Source organism: Stigmatopora argus, chromosome 16 (genome assembly GCF_051989625.1).
Source record: "Stigmatopora argus isolate UIUO_Sarg chromosome 16, RoL_Sarg_1.0, whole genome shotgun sequence".
In the NCBI taxonomy this organism is placed as follows: Eukaryota; Metazoa; Chordata; class Actinopteri; order Syngnathiformes; family Syngnathidae; genus Stigmatopora; species Stigmatopora argus.
The window spans coordinates 11,873,564-11,899,502 of record NC_135402.1 but is presented as its reverse complement, the minus strand read 5'-3'; the positions used below and the strand labels follow the sequence as shown (position 1 = coordinate 11,899,502).

The 25,939-nt window shown below is 41.3% G+C and overlaps 1 protein-coding gene across 14 annotated transcripts in view; it reads right to left on the bottom strand.

The window, feature by feature from the left end:
* Window positions 1-25,939, bottom strand: part of ank1b (ankyrin 1, erythrocytic b) — a 69,344-nt gene that overhangs the window by 35,702 nt on the left and 7,703 nt on the right. For 10 of the 14 annotated variants that reach the window (XM_077623669.1, XM_077623671.1, XM_077623670.1 and 7 more), the window contains exons 2-24: window positions 15,540-15,641; window positions 13,486-13,584; window positions 13,265-13,363; window positions 12,870-12,968; window positions 11,925-12,110; window positions 11,471-11,569; window positions 11,237-11,335; window positions 10,935-11,033; window positions 9,692-9,889; window positions 8,451-8,549; window positions 8,274-8,372; window positions 8,104-8,202; window positions 7,819-8,016; window positions 6,879-6,980; window positions 6,621-6,719; window positions 5,781-5,978; window positions 4,598-4,696; window positions 4,433-4,531; window positions 4,239-4,337; window positions 3,998-4,090; window positions 3,816-3,888; window positions 2,420-2,440; window positions 773-896 (exon numbers count right to left, since the gene is read on the bottom strand). In XM_077623669.1, coding sequence (XP_077479795.1) covers window positions 773-896; window positions 2,420-2,440; window positions 3,816-3,888; window positions 3,998-4,090; window positions 4,239-4,337; window positions 4,433-4,531; window positions 4,598-4,696; window positions 5,781-5,978; window positions 6,621-6,719; window positions 6,879-6,980; window positions 7,819-8,016; window positions 8,104-8,202; window positions 8,274-8,372; window positions 8,451-8,549; window positions 9,692-9,889; window positions 10,935-11,033; window positions 11,237-11,335; window positions 11,471-11,569; window positions 11,925-12,110; window positions 12,870-12,968; window positions 13,265-13,363; window positions 13,486-13,584; window positions 15,540-15,641 — 2,582 coding nt within the window. The remainder of the gene's footprint in view (window positions 1-772; window positions 897-2,419; window positions 2,441-3,815; window positions 3,889-3,997; window positions 4,091-4,238; window positions 4,338-4,432; window positions 4,532-4,597; window positions 4,697-5,780; window positions 5,979-6,620; window positions 6,720-6,878; window positions 6,981-7,818; window positions 8,017-8,103; window positions 8,203-8,273; window positions 8,373-8,450; window positions 8,550-9,691; window positions 9,890-10,934; window positions 11,034-11,236; window positions 11,336-11,470; window positions 11,570-11,924; window positions 12,111-12,869; window positions 12,969-13,264; window positions 13,364-13,485; window positions 13,585-15,539; window positions 15,642-25,939) is intronic. The other 4 variants (XM_077623667.1, XM_077623672.1, XM_077623674.1 and 1 more) reach the window with 4 other exon arrangements.

The window sequence follows — 25,939 nt, the reverse complement described above, 5'->3', positions numbered from 1 at the left end:
ATTTATAAAACTCAACTATACAATGTATATATTCATTCATTCATTAGTCATACCGTTTATCCTCACAAGGCTCATGAGCAATGTTCCCTCTAAGCTGCGCGCGTGCTATTTTTTATTTTTTATTTGTTTTAGCTCTGAGGACGACGCGCACACCACTCACCCGCCGGGCCACCCATTCATAGATATGAATCATTACATTTTATTATTACTAAATCATTTATGTGTAGTAGACATGCACCGGCTTATGGCAGGTGTGATACTGGTGTGTGCCCATAGCGAGCAATAATGATGTCGCTCACACCGGTGTGCTCAGGGAGGTTGTCTTTCTGCCCAGACAAACAAAAAATTAGAGGGAACATTGCTCATGAGGGATGCTGGAGCCTATCCCAGCCAACAACATGCATCAGATGGGGGACACCATGAATTGGTGACCAGTAAGGGTAAGGTACAAGAAGAAAGACAACTATTCACGGTCACACTCATATCTAGGAGTAATTTCGAGTGTTCAAACAGCCTACCATGCATGTTTCTAGGGTGTGCGTGTGATTGCGGGGGAAAGGGGGGTACCCGGAGAAGAAACACAAGCATGTAGGAACAAGCAAACTCCACACAGGAATGCCCAAACCTGGGATTGAACCCCCAATCTCAGAACAATGAGGCCAATGTTCTATGCACTCTATTCACAAATTTAGACAGTTTTACTCAAATGGTTATCAAGCAAGGATTTGCAGAATGTTTTTTTTCACGTTAGTTGTAAAAACAACGGACTTACGTTGTCCCCACACCACCTTCGAAATCCCTAAGAGTTTTCTTTGGGGAGAGAAAGTCATCGTCTTGATCCTTAAAGTCATCAAGTTTCAAATAGCGTGCACCGTCAATTCCAAGCAACTCATCCCCTGTACAAAAATAGAATAATGGATTTGTTATTTATGTGTGTGTTTAAATAGGAACAGGTAGCAGATAACAAAAAATAATCAAGACGGATGAAAAACAATAATAGAAATAAGGAAACAATACTTTTTTTTCTTTCGATGGTGCTACGTATAAACTTTTCCCAAATGCAATGTGACAAATCATACAGTCCAGTTGACTTTTCTACTAACATCAAAATAGTGTTATTTTTTCCCAATTTTCCAACGGTTAAAATATAATTCTGGAACAAACAATCTTCATTTCACCACATCACAGGGAAAAAAATAGACATTTAAAGTTAAAGCAATGGTTTCAAACACCTAGCGTGGATGGTAAACCTCAAAACATCTGGTGATTTGGCGTTTTTATTTTTTCCTTCATTCATTTGTCATACTGCTTATCCTCACAAGGGTCGCGGGGTGTGCTGGAGTCTATCCCAGCTAACTACAGGCACTAGATGTGGGACACCTTGAATCAGTGGCCAGCCAATCGCAGGAAACAAGGAGACAGACAACCATTTGCACTCACTTATATCTAGTTATTTTGAGTGTTCAACCAGCCTACCCCGAACCTGGGTTAGAATCCTTGACCTTAGAACTGTGGAGGATTTTTATGCATTCATTCATTTTCTGAACCCATTATCCTCACAAGGGTCATGGAGGGTGCTGGAGCCTATCCCAGCTAACTATGGGCACCAGGCGGGGGACGCTTTGAATCAGTGGCTAGCCAATTGCAGAACACAAGGAGACGGACAACCATTCATGCTTACACTAATACCTAGCAGTAGCCTATTAAAGGTGTTCAACCAGCCTACTCTGCATTTTTGGGGGATGTGGGAGGAGTACCCAGAGAAAATTCTGAGGCACTAACCACTTGACCACGGGCCCGCCAGTATTTTTATTTATGTAATTAAATTTAAGTGAATTTAGGTGTTTTAGAAAAAAAATGCTGTTAATAATCCGACATGGCACACAGAAATGATAAAACAAGAATCCTTATGTGCTGCTCAGGAACAAAGACAAACAATTTTCTTTCCAAGAGAAAAAAAAACAATTAAAAAATAAAAAATATTGAAAAAGAAGCTCAACGACGGCATCTTCAACAACCATCCTTGAGTGTGTTTAGTTGATTGTGTCAGCACATGTCCAATTGGCTGATCAATTAGATCACCGATATACGCTCTCATTAACAAACTGAATTGGAAGGGAACTCGAGGTCACGTAAGTTTAACGAGTCCCCGAACAGAAGTCTGTCAAATGCTTGTATGCACTCTTGTATGAGGAAACTGCTTTGTGCTGATTTTTTTTAAATAAATCTTGAAGCAAGGGTAAAAGGGTGATGCGATAAAAATAGAACAGAACAAACACGACTGAAGTTGAACCAGGAAATGATTAGAAAGACAACAAGCACAGAGAAAATGAGCGCGCAACTGCAATGAAGCCACATGATACACTAGCCACCGGAACGAACAAAGCGGATACATATGCATATATACACGCAATCCTACCTAACGTTAGCTGGGCGACCCCTAAAAAGCAAATAAAAAGGGAAGTTATAAACAGGCATTGAATGCATCGAGTCATAAGATGCTGTAGAGATGAAAATCTTTTTGCAACAAACAAACTGGACCAAAACATAACATTTAAATATTTTCCTTATTATTGTGACCCGTGCATAATCTGAACTCAAAATGTATTTATTGACAAAGCAAAAAGTATTTTGAAATTCTTTCTTTTGGTATCGTCCTGAATATTCCAAAAACCTTGTATTCATCATCATTCACATGAGCCTTTTTCTAAAAACAAATGGTCAATCCTGCATACATGGTAGCGTGACCGAATGATTTGCCTAAAGACGTTTCGCCGACGGACGTTTGACAGACGGACAGGTCGCCGAACGGACGTTCCGCCGAACGTCCATTCGGCCAGTCGGCCGAATGAACGTTCGGCCGAACGGAGGTTTCGCCGAAATGGGATTCGCGCGCTCGCCCCGCCCCCGGATCGTGTGTGTACAAGTTTTTCAACCTCCGCCCGCGGGCCATATACGGCCCGTTAGGATTTTTAATCCGGCCCGCCGCCGGCGTTGTCCAAATTATAGTAAAAATCAATGATTAATTTCCCTTTGCCGCGCATCACTCTCAATTTATTAGTCTACCATCAATGGCAGCCCGGGAATAAGCACTCTTGGGCGGGCATGGCAGCCCGGGAATAAGCACTCTTGGGAGGGCATGGCAGCCCGGGAATAAGCACTCTTGGGCGGGCATGGCAGCCCGGGAATAAGCACTCTTGGGCGGGCATGGCAGCCCAGGAATAAGCACTCTTGGGCGGGCAGATGTAGCAGAACCGAGCCGTAAAATGACAGCAATCGGGTCAAATCCATCCTAAAACAGCATTTAATGATTAAATACAAATACTGGAGCTCTTTGGACATTAGAACCGAGCCCAGGGAAGTGAATTCCTCGGTAAACTGTCGCGATGATGTCGCGATGGGGGCAAAAAAACGTCTATATACGTCAATTCGCCAAACGGCTCAAAATGCTCTCAAATTCGGTCAAATCCAGCCGAAACAGCGTTTAATGATTAAATACAAATACTAGTATTAGAACCGAGCCCAGGGAAGTGAATTCCTCGGTAAACTGTTGCGATGATGTCGCAATGGGGGCAAAAAAACGTCTATATACGTCCATTCGCCAAACGGCTCAAAATGCTCTCAAATTTGGTCAAATCCAGCCGAAAACAGCGTTTAATGATTAAATACAAATACTAGTATTTGTATTTAATCATTAAAATAGTATTTGTATTAATACTAGTATTTGTCCGACCTGTCTGTCTGTCAAACGTCCGTCGGCGAAACGTCTTTAGGCGAATCATCCGAGTACCACATGGTGGTCATTAACAGCCTACCTTCATCCTCAGAAACATCCAAAATCTCATCCACCGTCTCAGGAAAACTCATTCTATGCTTTTCTGTCGTAATCTGTGAAAATAGAATGCCGCAAAAGATACCATCAGAGAGGCAGAAAGAAGCCAATGAGAGGTCATAGAGCTCTCTTTGACATCTGTGTGAAGGCTTAATGGTGTCTCACCGCAGATACGGATTCCTCGGTAACCAGTTTAAGCACATCGATGACAGAGATGTAACCCAGACGCTTTGCGATGCCCAGTGGAGATGTGCCATTCTGACAAAAAAATCACAAGGCTATGACTAGATGATTTTGTAAAATGTCCCTTAGTGAAACTGTTCAAATGGATTAGACATCTATCACCGTCAACGGTAGCTGTTGAGTCTTCATAGGACTGGTTCCGGATAGTATGACGGTGACTTACCGACGTAATTTCATTGGGCTGAGCTCCGTTTTTCAACAACAGAGTGACAATATCAGTGTGACCCTGCTGAGCTGCTTGGTGCAAAGGAGTATAGCCCATCTGCAGTGGAAAATAATATTTAAATGTTCCCCCTTTGTTGAGCTGATTGCAATTTTTGATAACATTTTATGCTTGGAACTATATGTAGAATTTACCCTTGTTTTACTATTCACGTGAGCCTGCTGCTGCAGGAGGAATTTGACCATCTTGATGTTTCCATAGTGACAGGCCACGTGAAGGGGCGTGTAGCCCATCTGAAAGAAAGGGAGATACAATTAATATGATAAAAGTAACTTCATTCTTCATTACTTCCTCTTTACCCGTGAAGCAGCATACACGGATGCTCCTTGTTTGACCAGTGTGTCAGCAATGCCTACGTGACCCTCTTGTGCCACCAGATGAAGAGGGGTCAATCCATTCTGGAGACAAAATGGTGGAAAGAATTGTGATGTCAACCTCAGATTTATTTTAAGTAAAGACACCCCGATCGATTGTTTGGCTAATTTCATTTATTTGTCCTAATTTGTTGATTTCAAAAATTAAAACTGATCTTGTCTCCCAATCATGTCTACCGACAGTGAAACACATTGACACACTATTATTTGCTCACAGGCATTTAATGCCAATACTATGATTATATTAAGTGCACTGGTGGGGACTTTTCATTCTTTCCGACCCAACGAAATGTTTACATTTGTAACGTCTGCTGGGTTCTCAACTCATCTCATTTTCTGAACCGCTTTATCCTCATGAGGGTCGCGGGGGTGCTGGAGCCAATCCGAGCTGTCTCTGGGCCAGAGGCGGGGGACAACCTGAATCGGTGGCCATCTGATCTCAGGGCACAAGGAGACGGACAACGATGCACACTCACGCCCATACCTAGGGGCAATTTAGAGTGTCCAATCAGCCTACCATGCATGTTTTTGGAATGTGGGAGGAAACCAGAGTACCCAGAGGAAACCCACGCAGGCCCGGAAAGAACATGGAAACTCCACACAGATGGACATGACCTGGATTTGAACCCAGGACCCCAGAGCTGTGAGGCCGACGCACTAATCACTCGCTCCACCAGGTTTTGTTACGATAAAATGTAAAGGAGTAGTATTGCTGTTATATAGTGTCACTGTGTGGTAATTGTTTTGCGGCCACTAGATGACCTCATTAATTTGCCTTGCCTTTGTAAATTCAGTCAGATAATACCTGATTAGTGAATGCACACATTTGACTCACATTCGAATACGGGATGAATAAAGTTATCCAATCCAATTCATACCTTTCCACCAATAAAGGCCATTAAGATGCAAAAAAAAGAAAGATCCTGAAAATTAATTAACCCATTTCCTCAAACCTTGTGGTATTTATGTACAATACAAAATATTTTATTTTAAATTGAAGTTTTTGCTACATTAAGTTGTAATTTGTTAAGTTGAGAGGAAAAGTCACTTTTGACCAGAGAATTATGATCGGTGTACCCCGAACATAGAAGATGAGTTCAAACAATACCTTGTTCCCGAGATTTACGTTGGCTTGTTTGGAGATGAGGAGTGCCACGATGTCGGGGCGCCCCTCCTGTGCGGCCAGGTGTAGGGGTGTGATGCCTTGGAGAGACTCGGCATTGGGCGACGCCCCATTCTGAAGGAGGCAACTAGCTACCTCCATTTGGTTCTGTTTTGCTGCTATGTGTAGAGGGGTGTATCCATTCTGCAGAGATGCACAAGAACAAGGATACTTCATCACTGGTGAGCCCACAAGAACGAGGAGACAAGTGCACATTTTATCACTGGTGAGCCCTGTAATATTGAAACCCAAACATGTTGCATTTGTTGTAAAATTATGGCAATGACAGCCTTTTTCCACTGATTGTGTATTGAAAGTATTGAGCCATGTCCCTTTTTGTATAAATTGGGTCTTAGGCTCGACCAGCAGGCAATACATTGGTGCTTATGAGCCAAATTCAGTTTTTAAAATGTTAATGTGAAAATACAAAACATGATTTATGTATGGCAATGTTGTTATGGTGATTGTTTTTTAAAATTTGGATTAGTCTTCTAAGGATCTAACTCACTTGTTGCATGTCTAACCATCACAAAAACAGAGCTTGTTTTGACTTTCAAATAACTATTTTAGTAAACAATGCAATTTTCCAGGAAAAGTACAGCTGTAATATAGTACCTATTGTTTTATGGCTTTTAAAAAGACATAATCGAGAGAACAAATGAGCCAACTCATCCTCTCTACTAGCTAGCTCCATGTAATAACAGACACATCCAAATACTTCAGTCCACTATGAATACGTGTCACTTCAAGGGAAGGGAATTCTGCGTTGGTCTGACTGGGTCTTACTCGGGCAGTGCTGTGTGCGGATCCTCCCTTGCTGACTAGGAGTTTAACAACATCCAGGTTGTTGTGGTGAACAGCGACATGTAGAGGAGTCAGACCGTTCTGGTAAATATACACACGTGCCAGAACACAAATAAAGGACAAAGACATACACAGAAAGAAACACACACATATAAACATGTATATTTTAGACACATGGTAAACAATGATAAAACATAATGTTTATGTTGTCCCTATCGAAAATGTGTAGGATGTCCTCACCTTGCCAGCAGCGTTAGAATTGGCGCCTCTCTCCAAAAGGAGCTCTGCTACGTCCACTTTTCCATATTTTGAGGCCACGTGGAGGGGAGTGAAGCCTTTCTGCTTGGTCAAAAACCCGATAGAAAGTTAAAATTATCAGTTTTTACTTGTGATGTCCCGATCCAATACTCATTATTAGTTTGGATAATTTCGGAATTGGTCGCAAGATTGGATCCGGAACAATAGCTTTCTTTACCTTCTCTTTAGAAACTAATGAAAGTAACAGATTACCGTGCAAGAGCCCTTCTTGATGGAATACCAGCAGGGCTTACTTTAACACAAATATAGTAGGGCTTTTTATTTATTGATTACATTATTTTTATTGAAGATATGGTTATCGGCAATCATCAATCAAAAAATCGAAAGTTAAAAAAACCCACCCATCTGGACATCCCGAGTAATAAACCAGCGTATTTGGATCTAAAATTAAATAATTGTGCTTTCTATTGTGTCAATAATTATCGTAGAAGGGAATCAATGATAAGGACAGGCATTTGCAATGGCACATTTGGAAAACAAATCGAAATGCATAATAGTTATACTTCAAGTGTGCTCATCTCTCCCGTGTTTGTTTTGACATCATGTGCTATTAAAAAATCACAACACAATTACAACATTAAAACCAGCAATTTTTGATGTCCCAGTAAAAAGATTTTTTTTTAATCACGGCCAAGCATAACCAGACGGTTTGCTCCTACACCAATAACTACTGGCATATTGCCCACTAATGGGGGGTTCTCTTCTGTATTGAGGAAAACTGTTTTCTTAATCTGCTCAAATCTCAAACTCAGATGAAGCAGACAAAAGGCTTAACTGCGTTTTAGCTGGCTCTGACAAAAAAATGAACCATTTGGAAACATTTAACTTCTCTACTTATATTTTCCCCCATTTTTAACCTCACCTTTGTCATTTTAGTCTGCTGCGCACCAGCATCTAACAAGATGCGAATGGTATGGATATGTCCTTCTCGCCCGGCGATATGTAAAGGCGTGTGCCCTGCCGTTGTGGACGAGTCTGGGTTGGCCTTGTGTTCAAGCAGCAATTTGACCAGCTCCTTGTGGCCCATACGGGCAGCACAGTGAAGGGGGGTTTGATCGTCCTGATGGTATTAAAAAAAGAAAACATGAAATATGGAAAAAAAGAGGAACATTTACAGCTGAAGGGATTAAAAGAAGAATGCACACACCTTGGCCTTAGCGTCTACTTGTGCTGAGTTCTGCAACAGAAATTGGGCAACTTCACAGTGTCCTGCTCTGGAGGCCATATGGAGAGGGGTCTCCACCTTCTGGATACATGCATCCATGGCTTATACCTTGCTCGGTGATCTTGTGCTATTAGGAGGAAGGAGACTCTTACCACATTGGAAGCATTAGGTGAAGCCCCTCTCTGGAGCAGATTCTTCACTATGTTCAGGTGACCCATGAAAGCTGCTACATGAAGAGGAGTGAGGCCAGACTGCAAAAATTACATGTATAGGAATATGGGTCAACGCGCAAAGTTATACGATGCCGTGTAAATGGATAACAATCTTACCTCAGTTACAGCTTCTAGGGAAGCCGAGTGTTTAAGTAGCAAGTCCATTGACCTCATGTGGTTCTTCTTGCATGCAATATGGAGTGGAGTGAAGCCATTCTGGAAATGGAGGGGAAACAAGTACACAGCAAAAGAAATTCATCAAAAATAGCAAAAATAGGCCAAGTGAATATTTTTTTTAATTAAAAAAGACGTAACCTCATAAAACAATGTTCCCTCTAAGCTTGCGCACTACTCTCGTGTTCTCCGCGCACAGCAAACATATGCAGCACACAAAATAAAATCCAACCTGAATTGTATAAAATAAACACATTACAAATTTTTCTTTGTCATTTTGCTACGGAACTCAAAGAGTGGCAGCCTGTCACTGATAAACAACCAACAAACGGTAATTCCGGATAAGATTATGACTAACACTGTGTCCAGCCAATGATATGATACATTGATTGGCTGCGTTACTTACGCGTTTTTCAGGTTAGCATATAGCTAACTGTTCGTTGGAGCTGCTGCCAACCCTTTATCATGGCGAAACGACTGGGCTGTGGCAGAGCCACTCAACAAGCCAAAGTAAAAAAGAAATGCGGTTTGTTTAAGATGGCTATCGGAGTATGTGCAAATAGAGGAACAAGTGGTGAAATTGGGTGAGAAAGGTCTCGACTCCAAACATGCAGCGAAGCTAAAGTTGTAAGCAGGTTTTCCGATGGAAAAATATTGCATATATATGGAAGGTTGACTATCTCAAGTGACACATTCAGCAGAAAAGCCATTTGAATGAGAAGTGAGAAGGACAGATGTGAAAAGTAAGGTAAAATTTAAGTCAGATTTGTGCATATTCTATTTATTCATAGATACTATTAATCACTAAATTTTATTATGACTAGATCATTTATGGGTAGTGGACATGCACCTGCTTATGGCAGATGTGATACTGGTGTGTGCCCATTGCGAGCATTAATGATGTTGCTCACACTGGTCCTCTGTGTGCTTCACGGAGGTTGTCTGTATGCCAGACATATGAAAAATTAGAGGGAACATTGCTCATAAAGATCTGGCGTCACAATAATGTCCACGTATGTGGAGCCCAGGTCTCTATTATAATCATATTACTATCTTTTAAAAAAATAATAATTTAGAAATAATTCGCTACCAGCCTACCCCAGTGAAAATGGAATGGCCATCAAGTACAGTCAATGTCAACCAATGAGCGCCCTATTAATGATCCGTCAACGAAAAACAAATACCAGTGCCCGAGCGTTGGCTTTAGCCCCTTTGTCGAGAAGAACTTTGGCCATGCGATGGTGACCACAGTGGGCTGCTACATGGAGAGGGGTTAAATGGTCCAGTGTGATGTCATCAATCTCGGCGCTGTATTGAAGGAGCTGTCGCACACAGTCCATGTGATCCCCCTGAGCTGCCATATGGATGGGGGACAGACCATTCTGCAAAAAGAGGAAAGACAGAAATAGATGGCTAGGTATACTGTGGTTCAGTTTTGATAACCCTAACTTTAAGATAAAATAGCAATACGTAACCTTTGCACTTCAATTAGTCAAATGTCGCTCATATTTAAATAGACATTATTCATTCATTCATTCAATCATTTAATTATTCAATCATTAATTTGTTCATTCATTCGTTCATTCATTCTCTGAACCACATATCATCACAAGGGTCGCGGGGGGTGCTGGAGCCCATCCCAACTGACTTTGGACACGAGGTGGGGGACACCCTAAATTGGTGGCCAGGCAATCCCAGGCACAAGGAGACGGACAACCATTCATGCTCACACTCATACTTAGGGGCAATTTAGAGTGTTCAATCAGCCTACCATTCCTTTTTTTGGAATGTGGGAGTATCCAGGGAAAACCCGCGCAAGCCCAGAGAGGTGGGTGCAGGTTTTCATTCCAACCCATACAAGGACACATTTTCACCAATCTGGTGTCCTACACACAGTGGATTGCAGTCAGGGGCTCTTGTTTTCTGCAGATATCTCATTAGTGAAAGTGTCTGTGCTGGATCGGTTGGAACAAAAACCTGCACCCACAGCGGCCCTTGAGGACCAGTTTGCCCACCCATGGACGGCTGCATTGCACATTCCGAAGGGTGTTGCCTGCACGTAGACAAATTAAAAAAGGAAGTCACGTGAGCAGTACAACAAGTGTGTCTAATTTGTCATCCCTAGGTGAGATGGGGGTGCCCTGAGCGAGCAATGGCAGGCACAAGTGAGTTTTTTCATGTTTTATGCAAGATACATTTTTTATCTGTCAGACGAAAAAGGAAGGGAGTGTTATGTGCTTCAATATTTTGAACTTGCTTGCAGTACCATCTTTGGCCACCAATCTTACATAATGCTCCTTTAATCTTGGTGGAGTCCTATTTAATTCGCTGAGATGATATCAAAAGACTTGGCAGTGTTAGAAACCCGCAGCATTGGATGAAAGAATCTCACTGAGGGTGTAATATACCGTGCTTATTAATCTGTACCTTGGTTTTAGCTTGGATGGGAGCACCATGTTCCAGCAGGATCTCAATGATGCGAACGTGTCCATTACGGGCTGCACAGTGAAGTGGAGTCAATTCATCCTGTACACACACAGGGACATTGTGAGCATAAATGGGGAAAATGTGCTTTGTAGAAAAAGTAATTCAGCAGTGTGATCGACAGATTGTGTGAATAAATCTTGGAAGGTATGATGAAGTAATTTCTTATAAAATGACAAATTTGTGCACCAAATGCTAAAGGAAGTAGCATTTGAACTCATACAAACAAACAAAAAACATCCTACCTTCGTTTTGGCATCTATTTGGGCCCCTCTGTCCAGCAGGAGTCGGACCATCATCATGTTTCCTCTCCTAGAGGCAATATGAATTGGCGTGATGCCATTCTAGTGAAAAGGAGACACAGGTTACTAAATTATTGATGTCATAACACCCCGCAAAATGTATTTCTAGTTCAAATCTGTGAAGCAAAAGGAAGTACATCCTTGGCACATAATTCAATCACAGGTGAGAGGGCTGACCTTTGGGGTAAAGTTTACGTTGGCTCCTCTGTTTATTAACAGTTGGGCTACGCTCATATTCTCATAGTGGGCTGCGATATGTAGAGGGGTAAAACCAGTCTACAAAGATAAAGGACATACAAGGCATGTGTAAGAGGCAGAATTTTTTTTTTTAAATGATTTTGTTGTCATATTATCACATTTACTACTGTAATGTTCCAAAACTCAACATTTTCTCAGAGGTTTTGAAAAAGCCCAATTAGACAGGAATCCATTAGTTCAGAATTACAGTTACTTTTTTTTTTAATATACAAAATATCATGGTGATACAAACAATTGACTTATCATGAGAATGAAAATAATTACACATTAAAACATCGAAAATACATTTTTAGGCTGAAAAAATGATCCCATTTATTCCCTTTAGTCAATATACAACAATTACCCAAACATTACAGCACCATTGAGTGTTTACCTTACTGAGGACGTCAGGATTTGGGTCATTTTGCAGGAGGACAGCGGCAGTACGCGTGTCGTCATTTCGAGCGGCGATGTGCAGCGCTGGCAGGCGGACCTTGCCTTTGGTGCCGTAGTTGATGAGCAGGGCAACAACGTTTTCATGGCCCTGCTGGAGGGCAACAGCCAGAGGAGTGAAGCCGTCCTGTCAGCGGAAAAGAAAAGTGAGGGAGAGTCAAATCAGCAATTCCTTCATTTTAGTCCTAAACATGGTTTACTCTCTTCATTCTTGTGCTATACGTCAACAAACTGTGACATATGGCGGCTCTATAACCAACATCTACACCAGACATGGGCAAACTACGGCCCGCGGGCCATAAACGGCCCGTTAGGCCTTTTAAGCCGGTCCGCCGACGTTGTCCAAATTATTATATTTTTTTATTTTTTATGCGGTCAAAATACAGGAAATCATTGGATGACCTGCATGAGCAATTCTGCCGTCGGTTTTGTGATTTTGGAAAAATTGACAGCTGGTGTCATGTCCTTTCTCACAAGTCCCGGAAACGGTTCCACAGGAGTTGCAGTTGGAAGTGATTGATCTCCAATGTGACAAGTTCAACTCCCTGAAAGTCTCTGAGTTTTAGGCTTCATTAAGTGCAGCCAAATTTCCAAACATCCAGAAGATGGCACAGAGGATTCTGGTGTTATTTGGCTCGACATGTGTGAACAGACCTTTAGTCTGATGAAAACCAAGAAAGCACCCCATAAATCCCAGATGAGTGATGAGTATGTTCATACTTTAGTCCTTTTTTCCTGTTTATGTTTCATATGTACTGTTAACGGATGCAGTTTTTTATATGTATCTTATCTTGTGCTGACCCGGCCCGCCTGTCAAATTTGAAAAGTTTGCCCAACCCTGATCTACACCCTGTTTTCATCAAATCTAAAACACATTCACACTTACCTCCGTGGGAAGACTCTGATTGGCGCCATTCTCAAGAAGAAACTTAACCACCTCTAGATGGTTTTCCTGTGCCGCCATGTAGAGTGGACTAAACCCTTTCTGGATGAAACATACACAGATATGCTCATGGCAATTACCCACCTAGAAACCCTTAAAACACTTTCCAAAAATACAGACCAATATTTTAAAATATTCTTAAAGCTTCTGACTATACTAAGGTGCAAGCATATGTTGGTCTTTGAAAACATTTTAGATTTTAGAACAAACATGGAAAAAAAAGCCAAAGAGACACGTGAGGAGTAGTTTCCTTAAACCAAATGTAATCCAACATATAAAGTAACAGAAACAACTGAAGGACTTTGCACATATGCTTCCATGTTCTTTGTGTGACTCACATGTGACTGGGCATTAACGTTGGCTCCATAATTGACAAGCTCAGCCACCACCTTCTCTTGGCCGGCCAGCGCTGCAATATGGAGAGCAGTGTTGCCTTTCTGGAGGTTACACAGAGAAGGACAGAGATGGAAAAGATACTGGCTGCAATCATCTCAAACACACATACATTGCACTGGCTTAAACGTTTGAAAGGCCAATGAAAACAGTAAGGCTACTGCACCTTGGTGGTGGCTTCCAGTTCAATGCCCGAGTGGAGGAGTTCCAGGACCATTTTCACATGACCTTCTTTAGAAGCAAGATGTAGCCCATTGAGGCCATTCTTTAGGGGGACAAAAAAATTATTTAACCTCTGAAGGCCAAAAGTATCCTAAAATATGTGAAGTTTCACTGTAATAATCCTGTTACACATCAAGACATATATAAGCACAGTTCGCATAAATTCCAAATTTCTCGCATGGAAACTTAATTAATTAATCAGCAGCGCTCTTTGAAGAGTCCACAATAACGTACTCCTACAAAACTTTTATTTACCGAGTGGCTGGAAAACAAAGATTGAAGACGATGTTCATAGGTCTAAATGGCTTCAAACACTTTGCTTGGTATGTTTTAAAAGATGACAAACTTTGCGGTTAGTTCGTGTGAATTCTAAATCCTAAATTGGTTTAATAACACTGCAACATACCTGATATCTCATAATGAACACATCCCTCATCTAGTGATCAGCCACTTATCTAAAAATAGATTATAAACCTGCAGCTACACTGTTCAAACAGAATTCACATTGTGATGATAGTATTAAGATAGCAGATTTTGCTTAGTGAATCTGCCAACTGTCCGTCTGTTTCGCTTTTCCTAGCACTCAGGAACAGCCTGAGTCTCAATTATTCACATTTCTCATTATAATGGCAAGTATAGCATACTGCAGAAATGACAGTCTTACTGCTGTGTGCTATGGTGTTTATGTGACTTTATAAAAAGAAAGTGAGGAAAAATCGCAGATTCAATGCCTCAGATTTTGTGCATTGAAATGATAAAACAGGGTGAATGAGAAGAAAAAGTGGGAAATTGAAAGAATGATAATGTGAAACACTGAATCATTTATGTACACCACTTTACACAATGGTGAAGTATCCAAATGTCTTAAATTTTTAATTCTCTTTTCCATCATTTTTATTAGTCTCTGTGAGGATAGTGCAGACAGACTTTTCTCACAGGATACAGTCACACTATGTGTTCCAATTAAATGAGCCACTAAAGACCTGGAGTAAAAGCAAAGGTTTGTCCTCTGTAGAGAAATATTGAATTCTTTAGGGATTTTGTTAAGGCTCAAAAATCTCATTCTTATGGGAAATGCTCGTACCTTCCGACGTGTTATGAAAACGATTCATAAACTCTGAACACAGTTCATCTATTTGTATTTATTGCTACAAGGGGGTTGGGAGTGAGCTGATTCCTCTCCCCACTGACTTAGGCACGGAGTGCGAGGTCCCAGGTGCAATTTTTGTATTTAGATCTGGCCCTCATTAGCGGCACACAATCTACAGTGTCAGCAATCTGAGGCCCGTGAGCCACACATTTATCCCTCTCCATCACCTCCCCGTGATCATTGAGTGCCATTAAATTAGCCTTCGCGACTTGTTTGGACCTCTACCAGGAAATGGCCAATGGTGGCCAGTGCATTACAAAAGTCTTCGGCCCCCTTAAACTTTTCAACATTTCGCCACATTTCAGGATTTAAACAAATATATAGGTAATTGTTTTTTTTTGTCAAGAATCAACAAGAATGACACAATCGTGGAAAAAAATATTGGACATTTTTAACTATTTTAACAAATTAAAACATGAAAAGTCTCTCTCTCTCTGTATATATATATATATATATATATATATATATATATATATATATATATATATATATATATATATACATATATATATATATATATATATATATATATATATATATATATATATATATATATATATATATATGAATTTGAGCAACGATTAGAGTTGTAGAAATAACTGGAAACTCAAGAGAGCCATGACATTATGTTCTTTACAAGTGTATGTAAACTTTTGACCACAACTGTATATAATTTTGCAAGTCTGTAGGCTAATTGCTGACAGGCTCTTAGGGATCAAATACCAAATGACCTTTAAGTCATTAATCATGCAAACACACATCAAACTTGACTTTTAATCCTTGGAATCGTATTTGCAATCTTTTACTTTGCATAGTGAAGTTCTTCCAGTTCTTTGTATTGCTCTTACTTGATTAGCTGAATTGATGTCTATTCCATTCTTCATATGATCCAGAGCTTTGTCCAGGTTGCCTGAACGAGCTGCGCGCAGAAAGCTGGTGCTTGCATCAGCCTGCAATATAGACACATACAGTTAAATAGATGACAAAGGGATAATAAGTCTACGTTTAAAAAGAGCAAAGCTCTGATTACCTGAGAAGTAAGCTCAAACTCGTCTATTCATTTTACTGCGCAGAACTACAAGCCCCACTCGGCTCCACAGCCGAGGCATACGTGACAGTAGCGATTATCATTTGCCAGCCCTGGGGTGAGTGGTTAGCGCACGAGTGGGCAAACTATTCCAGAAAGGGCCACAGTGGGTGCGGGTTTACGTTCCAACCGACAAGAGGTAACCTTTCCACCAATCTTGTATCTTAGAAGTGCAATGAGGTCAGGTGCTTCTTGGTTCAGCAGAAACCTCATTGGTTAAACTGTTTGTTTTGGATCGGTTGGAACAAAAACCTGCAACCACAGCGACCCTCGAGGACCGGTTTGCCCAGCCCTGGGTTAGCGCGTCAGGGTACTCCGGTTCCCTCCCACATTCCAAAACATGCATCGTAGGCTGATTGGACACTCTAAATGGCCCCTTGGTATGGGTGTGAGTGTGCATGGTTGTCCATCTCCTTGTGCCCTGCGATCGGCTGGCCACCGATTCAGGGTGTGCCCCCGTGTCTGGCCTGGAGTCAGCTAGGATAGGCTCCAGCACCCCGTGACTCTAATCAGGATAAAGCGGTACAGAAAATGAGATGAGATGAGACATCAGAATCATAATAAAACAACGGACATTGGAACATTGTGTTTCGATAGCATCCCAATAGGGTACAATTAATCAAATGCTCACACTCATACCTATGGGCAATTTAATGTTCAACCAGCTACTCTGCATGTTTTCGTGATGTTGAACAAAACCGGAGTACCCGGAGAAACCCCACAGAAGCCAGAGGAGAACATGCAAATTCCACCCAGTGAGGACTGACCTGGGATCGAAACCACGACCCCAGAACTGTGAGGCCGACATGCTAACCACTGGCCCATTCAAATTTCATGTCGAAATGAATGTCATAAATATACATATTCAACCAGGAAAGTAGTACAGATCCATGTCAAGATGAAGTCAACGCTCTGAGAATTAAAAATCAATATCTTGGCTCTGGAGAGTGGCTGCTTCTCAGGTTTAAATGAGTGGATGCAAGTGTCGTCGCACTTCGCTACACTTTGAGATAAACTAGTCACAGAGGGGTGTTATGGTTGAAAGTATAATTCACACATCGCCTAAAATTGACAGTACTATTGTTTTGCATGGTCATAAGTTACAGTAGCAACGCATTAAAAGGACGCTTGGTTAGCTTTGGGACATACAATAAGCATTATGTCTCCATGTAAAAAATATTTGAGATTAATAATAACATGAGGCATTACCCTTCATTGCACCGTCTTACTTTGGATCCATTGTGTTTCCCTTAATTCTGCACTGACTAATGCAAAAAAAAGAACACGGAAAAAATGCAATGCTCCACCCAGGACTCTTAGAGATCTTTGCACGAGGGAGATGCGGTGAGAAAAACATTGGGCTAAAATCGTAAGCAGCCTCTTGCGGTCACCTGGCTGTCTCGTATGCTCGTAGCTCAAAATTTGTCATGTATCTCAAGATAAATATTTGCTCTGAATTTTACTCATATCTCGAATTCCTCGTATGTAAGGGCACTCGTATGTCAAGGTATTACTGTAATGTAAAGTACCAAAATAAGAAATGCAACCATACGACGGTAGGAGAACTCGGGGGGGAATGTCGGACACACGCAGTGGTAAGCAAAATGCTTCAGTCGGGCAACCATTGCCTGTGGCATGAGTCCTTAAATACTGAGTACTCCTAATGAACACAAGTTTGCAGCTCCGGCCTGCCCACTGAATCAATCCAGGTGCTAGAAAAGAGGAAAAAACAAGAGCAAGACAAAGACGGGAATTTGATACTATCTGATATTCCAAGTATTGTGCGTCGATACTGATACTGAGTATCGGATCGGGACATAACAAATTTGAGTACTAGCTGACAGCAGCACGGATAACGCTGTTAAGTCATGCAATCACAATGAATACAATGGATGTGATCCCCTGCGATTGGCTGGCAACCAATTCGGGGGATCACCTGCCCGCTGCCCATGGTTGGCTGGGATAGGCTCCAGTAGCCCCACGACTCGTGTGTGGATAAGCAGTGCGAATGATGAAAGAATGAATTGATGTGATACTCAATTCCCATACCCATCACTTATCTTACCATGCATGGTAGGCTGATTTGACACTCTAAATTGCCCCGAGGTCTGGGTATGGGTTTGAGTGTGAATGGTTGTCCGTCTGGTTGTGCCCTGCGATCGGCTGGCCACCGAGGCAGGGTGACCCTCGCCTCTGGCCCGAAGTGGTACAGAAAATTAATGAATGAACACTTTAACAGAATAGTGAGGCTGCACAGAAGACAACTTTGCCAACTTGCATTGTTTACCGGTTTTGGAACAAGATACAGTTCAAGCAAGCATACTTAAGGAGACAAAATGCATTTTCAGTCATCTAGCTACACATCACGTCCACATTTCTCTCTCCGACAGCCACCCTCCCATCTCGCTACTCTTGTAACCTTTTAATATTCATGAGCACTGCTGAAGTAATGCCTACAAGGCATGATGGGTAGGACCAAACCTCAGCAAATTTATTGTCGACGTCATCACTCAGTGGGGACAAGCTGGACAAACTGCCCTTTCCCTCTAAGTGGGCCAGAGCTACTTTGTCAGGATGCTGATATGTACCATATTTTGCGACTATAAATCACACTTTTTTCTCATAGTTTTGCCGGGACTGTGACAAATACTCAAGTATGACTTATATATGTTTTTTTCCTCTCTGACCACTGAAAGCCTGTTTTTTTTTTTAGTTTATATTCACTTTGCGGTCTGTGCATCCTTGCAAGGGTTGCTGTAACCAATCCCAGCAGACTTCGGGCGAAAGGCAGACTACACCTTAGACTGGTTGCCAGTCAGCCGAAGAGCACAGAGAGAAACAGACAACCATTCCCAAGCTCAATCATACCACCATGCAGAAATCGATCCCATGCTTGCCTGCACCGAAGTCAGACGAGTGAACCCTTACACCAGGGGTGGCCAAGTCCGGTCCTCGAGAGCTCTATCCAGTCTGTTTTCCATATCTCCCTCCTCTACCACACCTGAGTCAAATGATCAACTCATCAGCAAGCTGTCCAGAAGCTTGATACCGAATAAAATTATTTGATTCAGGTGTGTTGGTGGAGGGAGATATGGAAAACAGACCAGATAGGGGCTCTCGAGGAATGGACTAGGCCACCCGTGCCCTACACCATCAAGTGGCCTTTTAAGCTATAGGTATCCAAAAAAAACCTGTAAATTTTACATTAGCAGGTGCCTATTTAGCCTGTTGTTCTCAATGTAACTATACATATTTACTTTAAAGTATGTTGCCCACCAAGAAATGCGTCTTATACGCCAGTGTGACTTGTATATACTTTTTTCCTCTTTACTGTGCATTATTAGACAGGTGCAAATTAGAGTCTAAAAAATACGGTATAAAAAAATGAAACATTTGATGAATTGTTCGTTGAAGATGGTATGGCTTGACAGTCCAGTAATTCAATCTGAATTAAAAAGCTCCCCATGTATCAGAAAACCACAGGCATGGAGTCATTTTCAGAGTTCATGACATCTAAAAACATTCAATATGCCTGCTGTGTAGAAGAAGTGTGGGTCATGATTGTGTAGTTTAAGAGCACTGATTTTTAAATCACCTGTTAATTGCTTATTTCTCAAGGTTCTGTGTATGTTCATTCCCATATAAAAACTCCAGCAAAAGCCAACTGTTCTAAGACAAATAATTTGTTCCCATGACAGAGGAGTCAAGAACAGCGCGGCAGATCATTCTACTACTATCTAAGCCTTAGCAGAGGTTTAATACAATGACCAAGACTCTCTCCCTTGTAAGCACAGAGTTGTCTTTCTCTGATTAATAAGCAGTCTATTAACTTGTGCCTGTTGTCCATGAAGTGTGGGGTATTTTGGTTTTCCAGATGTGCATTCCTCTGATAAGATAAGGGCGGGTTCTTGGGGTACTCTGCAAACAGGGTCCCTTTTTGTTCCTTTATCTCCATCTGTTTTAGGCCTGCTACTTTTTACTGGATATATTTCAATGTTTCCTTTTTCAATATTATTTCTGCGGTTTACTTATTATTTCCCTCAGCAATTCATGCCCCCCATAATGATAATCCAGAATCACTATGACCAGAGTGAGAAGTCAGCAACAGGAGTGAGTGATGGATTGAAAGGAAGAAAAGGGAAGTCATGAAGGGCACATATAGTAGAAGAGATTGTGGGGTAGTGGTACATCTCAATGAAGCCATTAAGGGCATGAAATAGAATAAACGAGTGATCTGAGAGAAGGATGAAGACAAACATAGCTGAATGCAAGTGGGGTGAGAAGACACAGACAGGAAGTGCTAAATGTTTGGATTATTGGTGGATATGGATTTGTTGAAATATGTCAATATTTTGACTAATAAATGAGGTTACAGTCACTGAGGTTAAATTACCCAGCCCTACACAACCATGGAGCATTAATGTAGTATTTTACTACTGCAGTTAAAAAGAGAGGCAGCAATCATTCGAAAACCAATTTGGTTTATCAATTTTTACTTCATCTGTATAAAACAAACCCTAACAATAAATAAATATCATATCACCATATGTCGGATCAAATTAAATACTGAAGTGATTTAGTATTTAAGTCTAATACATAGGTAGCTGATTTGGGTTCCACCAAAGTTTCAAATTCAAAGTCCAAATTTTTTACAGAAGCTGTTAATGTGAATCTACGATATCATTACAAAACAGCATTTTTCTTTTAAATTCCAGGAGTGAATTCTGGGCTTTCATTCTTGAATATGCAAGTCATTATGGCACATGAAATCCCAGTGGCAACTTGCTGTCAGCTTCTTACTGACAACAAACATTACCAGATGAAATAGATGACGCTGACTTCCACACATTAACCTCCTATGACCTGGCATCCACATGTGTGGACATCACATTTTTGGTTGTCAAAGACTATAATGTTAAATTTTGGAATACAAGGGCCTGCCGTCCACTTATGATGTGGACAACATTTTTCTCAGAACCTACATCATGTAAAAAGATAATTCTTTGTTTTTACACTCATCAGGTCCCAATTAGCCTAAATATCAAAGAGAAAAAAAATGCATGCCTTACAAGAGTGTGGGTTTTAGGAGATTAAGGAATCATCCACGAGCAGAAACTTGGTTAAATGCAGCTTAGTGCTCATATACTTTTTATGCTAATATCTAAATATCTGCTCTGCTAAATTGCAAACATAAATATGCGGCACCGCAATCGGCTCTGCTTTCAACAAGCAATCCCAGGATCTGACATATGCTCTTCACAGCAGGATGTGAAGTCACTGCATTGCTCTGTGCATGGGGAGAATACAACACAGGAAAATGACATCACCGGGCTTCCATGTAGAATCGACATCCTTCCACATGGCAAATGCAAATTGTAAAACAACAAACTGCAAACAACGTGCGAGAAAAGCAGAAATTTACTGTCACGTAATCCTTTGTCGATTACAGCGTTCATTGGGGCAACCACTCACACTCACGCTAACGACGTTTATGAAAGTCCAACAGTTTAACCACTACAAACGACTAATTGCATCAAATTGTACTGCTTGTCTGATGGATTTCTCAATATGACAACTGCTCCTTGAGGCCAATCAGTAAAAGTCCTTGTGATTCAGCACACTGCGATAATCACAAGGGATGTTTAAGCCCCAAAAAATCTGTTTATCAATGGAACAAATATTCCCAAGTGTAAGGGTCAGACCTGAAGTCCAAGAAGAGTTGCAGAAAGAACTGGGAATTTGAGGCAATGCCTTTTCAGGCTAAGTTAATGAGAACTAATTGAATAGTGAAGAAATCTTGATCACAACAGCAACACGTTCATAAGACACAAAAGTCCTACAGAAACGGGAGCAACACAAAATAGAGGCCATTGCTTAATTTTCATTAATAAGGCATCAACCAGACAATAGTTGGAGAATCTGGGTAATTTTGTGGCCAACTTTTCTAAAGTTTACATCAAAATGAACTGCAACCGGATCAGATGAAAGCTACAAGATGACATATCACATTACAGAGGGGCATCAATCAACCTCAACATTCAAATGTCATTCATGTTGACTGACTTCACCCATCATGTGACATTAAGACATGCAACTCCAACATATTGTACAGACTACTCTTTTTTTTAATACCTAAATCAACTTCAGGAGAGCAGGTTAGCCAAAGCCTAGCACAACTGCCTCAGAATGAAAGACAGACTGCATCTTGGCCTATTTCCTTGTCAGGTGTAGGGGACATACAGTGATCCATTCATTTTTCCATTCACACTCAAAGCCAGGTACCACTACACTTTTAGTAACACATACAGAAGAATTGCAGTACTTCATTACTTCTGCAGACACAGTAACAGCCTTGGGCGGCACGAGTTCTGAGATCAAGGGTCCATCCCCAGTGAGTTCCGAATCCTACCTTCCTGTGAGGAGTTTGCATGTTTTACAGATGCCTGTGCAGGATTATTTTCCCGGGTATTCTGGTTTCCTCCCACCTCCCAAAGATTTGCATGGTTGAACACCCTGAATTTTACCAAGCTATGAGTGATTGGTTGTTGGTCATTGTACCCGAGAATTGACTGGCAACCAATTCAGGATGTCACCTGCCTACAGTCCAACATTGCCTGGGATAGGCTCTCTCTACCCCGCATGCCTTGTGAGCATAAGCGGAATGGAAAATAAAAGAATGAATGAGTAATATCCTTACTTTCACCAAGTACAAGATACATGGATGTAGTGACAGAGGACACGGAAGTGGCTAGTGTAGGCGAGGATGATGAAAGGGTGAAATGGAAAAAGTTGATTCGCTCTAGCGACTCCTCTTGGGACAAGCTGAAAGTGTAGTAGTAGTGGCAGTAGTAGCTCGTGTAGTTGTTGGGCGGTAAATGTTTTGTGTGACAGGGGCTTTGTCCTATGGGATGTGGCCTTTACAGTCTTCCGAGCCTGTAAACAGTGCTGATAATGCAGGTAAATTAGCATGCCATTTTGCCTCTGAGACACGCTACTGTTACGCCGCTACCATGCCTACCGGCTCCATTTCGAAACTGGGACACAGCTTGGGATAAAAAGGGCCAAAAAACATATTCAAGAGACCTTCATTTGGAGCAGCGCGATATGGGTTGAACATTCCACGAGTATAGCTTCCTGCTGATGACAAAGTCATTCTGCACTGTTTCAGTTCTGTAAAATGCATTGTGTCCTCCCAATTAAGATAAAACCGAGCTGGATTTTACTGCGCCTTCAGATTCAGACAGCCTTGCCGTGCTGGTTGTTTATTTGACCTTTAAATACAGCCATGAACTGAGACACGTTTGGAGTACGATAAGGATTGACTTCTTTTTTTCTTATGGCCACCATAAGAGTGTCAATCAAAGCAACTGTTTTTCACTACGGTGGTCAGCTTGAGCAAAACAGTGGCCACAACAACCACACGCTGAGCATGTGATGTGGACTGTAACTAAGTGTCATTACTTGATCAAAGAACCATCTTGACTACATCATCTTTTAAAATATTTTACTGGTTATGAGCCACAGTATGATGGAAACTATCCACTGTGATTGAATGGTTTTGAAGTGCAAACTAAAGGACCGCTTCCATTCACCTTGATGTCCTCCTGGGCCACTGGTGCACACGTTGGCACTCCGTCCGATGGTCAGTTAGCGTATTAGCATGAGTAATGGTCACAGACGTGACCATACAATATAGCCACAAACTCAAACAAGGTTATGTAGCATCACACAATTTGTGCTTGTATCACATTTGCGGTTACAATTAAGCCAATGACATAGCAACAATGTAGGCTTGGGTATATTTTCTCAGAAAACTGCTCGCTTTGCCTTCTGTGGTTTGTCTTTCTTTAGTGTTGCTCAGCAATCTTGATTTTTTTACATTTCCATCTGTTGCTGAATTATGGATAATTCCATGTTCTTTTAACGTAGCGTGCATTACATTTTATTACAAACAGACTGTTCCAATAAAACACGGTTACATTTATTGTTGTACTCAGCCTCCGCCTCTGTGGTTGGAGCATTAATGGATGCTTCCAATGGACCTGGCCTGATTGTTTACTGAACAAATGGCCACTATGGTGTTTGTTCTTCACTCACTTGTAAAGCTACAACAAGCTTTAATAATACAGAGTCTACATTTCTAATGGTGTTTTGAAATATTTTCTATCGTCGCTTTGATACCTACTTACGCCTGATAAATGCATCTATAAATTTGAGCATACACCATGTCAGTTTGATATTAAGTACATGTGGTCAATATTAACATGGTTAGGGACCCTGGGGAATATAAGCGAGACAAAAGATTTTCCATCCAGTTAAGAAAATCCTCATGTAAGTTAATGACAACTAAGAAGTAAATTAACGTCCATAACATTATATCAGTGGACACACACACACACACTCACACACCCATGTAGACACACGTGCACGGATCATTTGAGGAGATTCATTAATTCATTCATTGTCTGTACCACAGGGCGGCCCGGTGGGACGAGTGGTTAGCGCGTCGGCCTCACACCTCTGGGTTCCTGGGTTCAAATCCAGGTCATGTCCATCTGTGTGGAGTTTGCATGTTCTCCCCGGGCCTGCGTGTGTTTCCTCCAGGTACTCCGGTTTCCTCCCACATTCCAAAGACATACATGGTAGGCTGGTTGGACACTCTAAATTGCGCCTAGGTATGGGTGTGAGTGTGCATGGTTGTCTGTCTCCTTGTGCCCTGCAATAGGCTGGCCACCGATTCAGGTTGTCCTCCGCCTTTGGCCTGGAGATAGCAGGGATTGGCTCCAGCACCCCCCTGCCACTTTATGATGATTGGTGTGAGTGCTACTGTGTTGGCAGCATGTTAAACATTCAATGCTGTGATTTGAGGTTTTTGAAGATACAATAATTTCTGTTATTATCCAAGCTCTACAGTGACTGCTTTACATTGAATCAAAGTGTTGTCCCATGAATAGATATAATTAAAAAAATGCAGAAATAAGACCCCCGTATCAGCTAAGGATTTAAGTCAAGTTAAAACCCATTTGTTTATACATATGTATATTCATTACAGTTTTATTTCAGATGGCTGTACTGAACCACCCGGTTACACTGGATGCCAAGTGGGTGAAGTTTAACAACTCAAATAATGCTATGCTTGAAATAAATAAATAACAATTCCCTTGGTCAAGTATTGTGTAACAAGCTAAATACCTTCAGAAGATTCTGAAAGTGTAGGTATACCAAGCAATTTCTTTATGTTGTGATGGATTTCTAGACAATTAAACTCAATAATCAAATGCGCACTAAATACTAATAGCTGAGAATGACTATGGTTCCTTAAATGCCATATAAGTCTAGCCAGAAAATGTTAAATGAAGGGGGTAATAAAGCTTATTAGTCTCACTGAAGTATAAGTTGAATTTTGGGGGCAATTTTATTTTATCAAGCAACAACAGTAAAATGGAGAATGACAGGTTAAATGGGCGCCAATGAATGTAAGGTATTAAGTATTATTCGGATTAAACAAACAATAACATAATGTAAATTGTAAACAAAGCTTTCAATTTAATTCCAAGTGACTACCACATCCTTTGAAGTGTTCTGAACAAATACGTCAACTCGGGAAGTGGAGGGCACGCCTTCCCGGTGGCTGTCACAAGGACAGTCAAATCATGAAAAGAAATACGACTTTTAGTCCGAAAATGATTGAAAGATGACATTAATTTAGTTCTTTATTTTGAAGCCCCCTTTTGAAATTATTTTCCCATTAGGGTTCCAAAAGTCTATTGTCCTTTTTTCTCTCTCTCAAAAATCACAAAATTTGGAATTTTCGAACAGGGGTGTTTAGTCGTTTTTTTTAAATTTCTCTCCGCACATTGTTTTTATTACAACAGGCCCTAGCCATTATAACACAAAGTCATTTACCCTGGCAGAGGAATGACACAGTAAGGGAGGATCAAAAAGCAGGGCAGTGACAAGGTTTGGAAGTCAACGTGGGAGAAGCACTGGGGGATGCTCGGAGCTGTCTCTTCTTGTCCTGTTCGCAGGCGGTCTGCCGTCACTGATTGCTGATGCAAACGCTGCAAAGTGACATGGCGGAAACAATGGCAGCTGGTATTGGCATGCCTGTCGGGAAACTGCTGATTTTTTGTTTGGATATTTTTCTTCTTTGGCCCATCT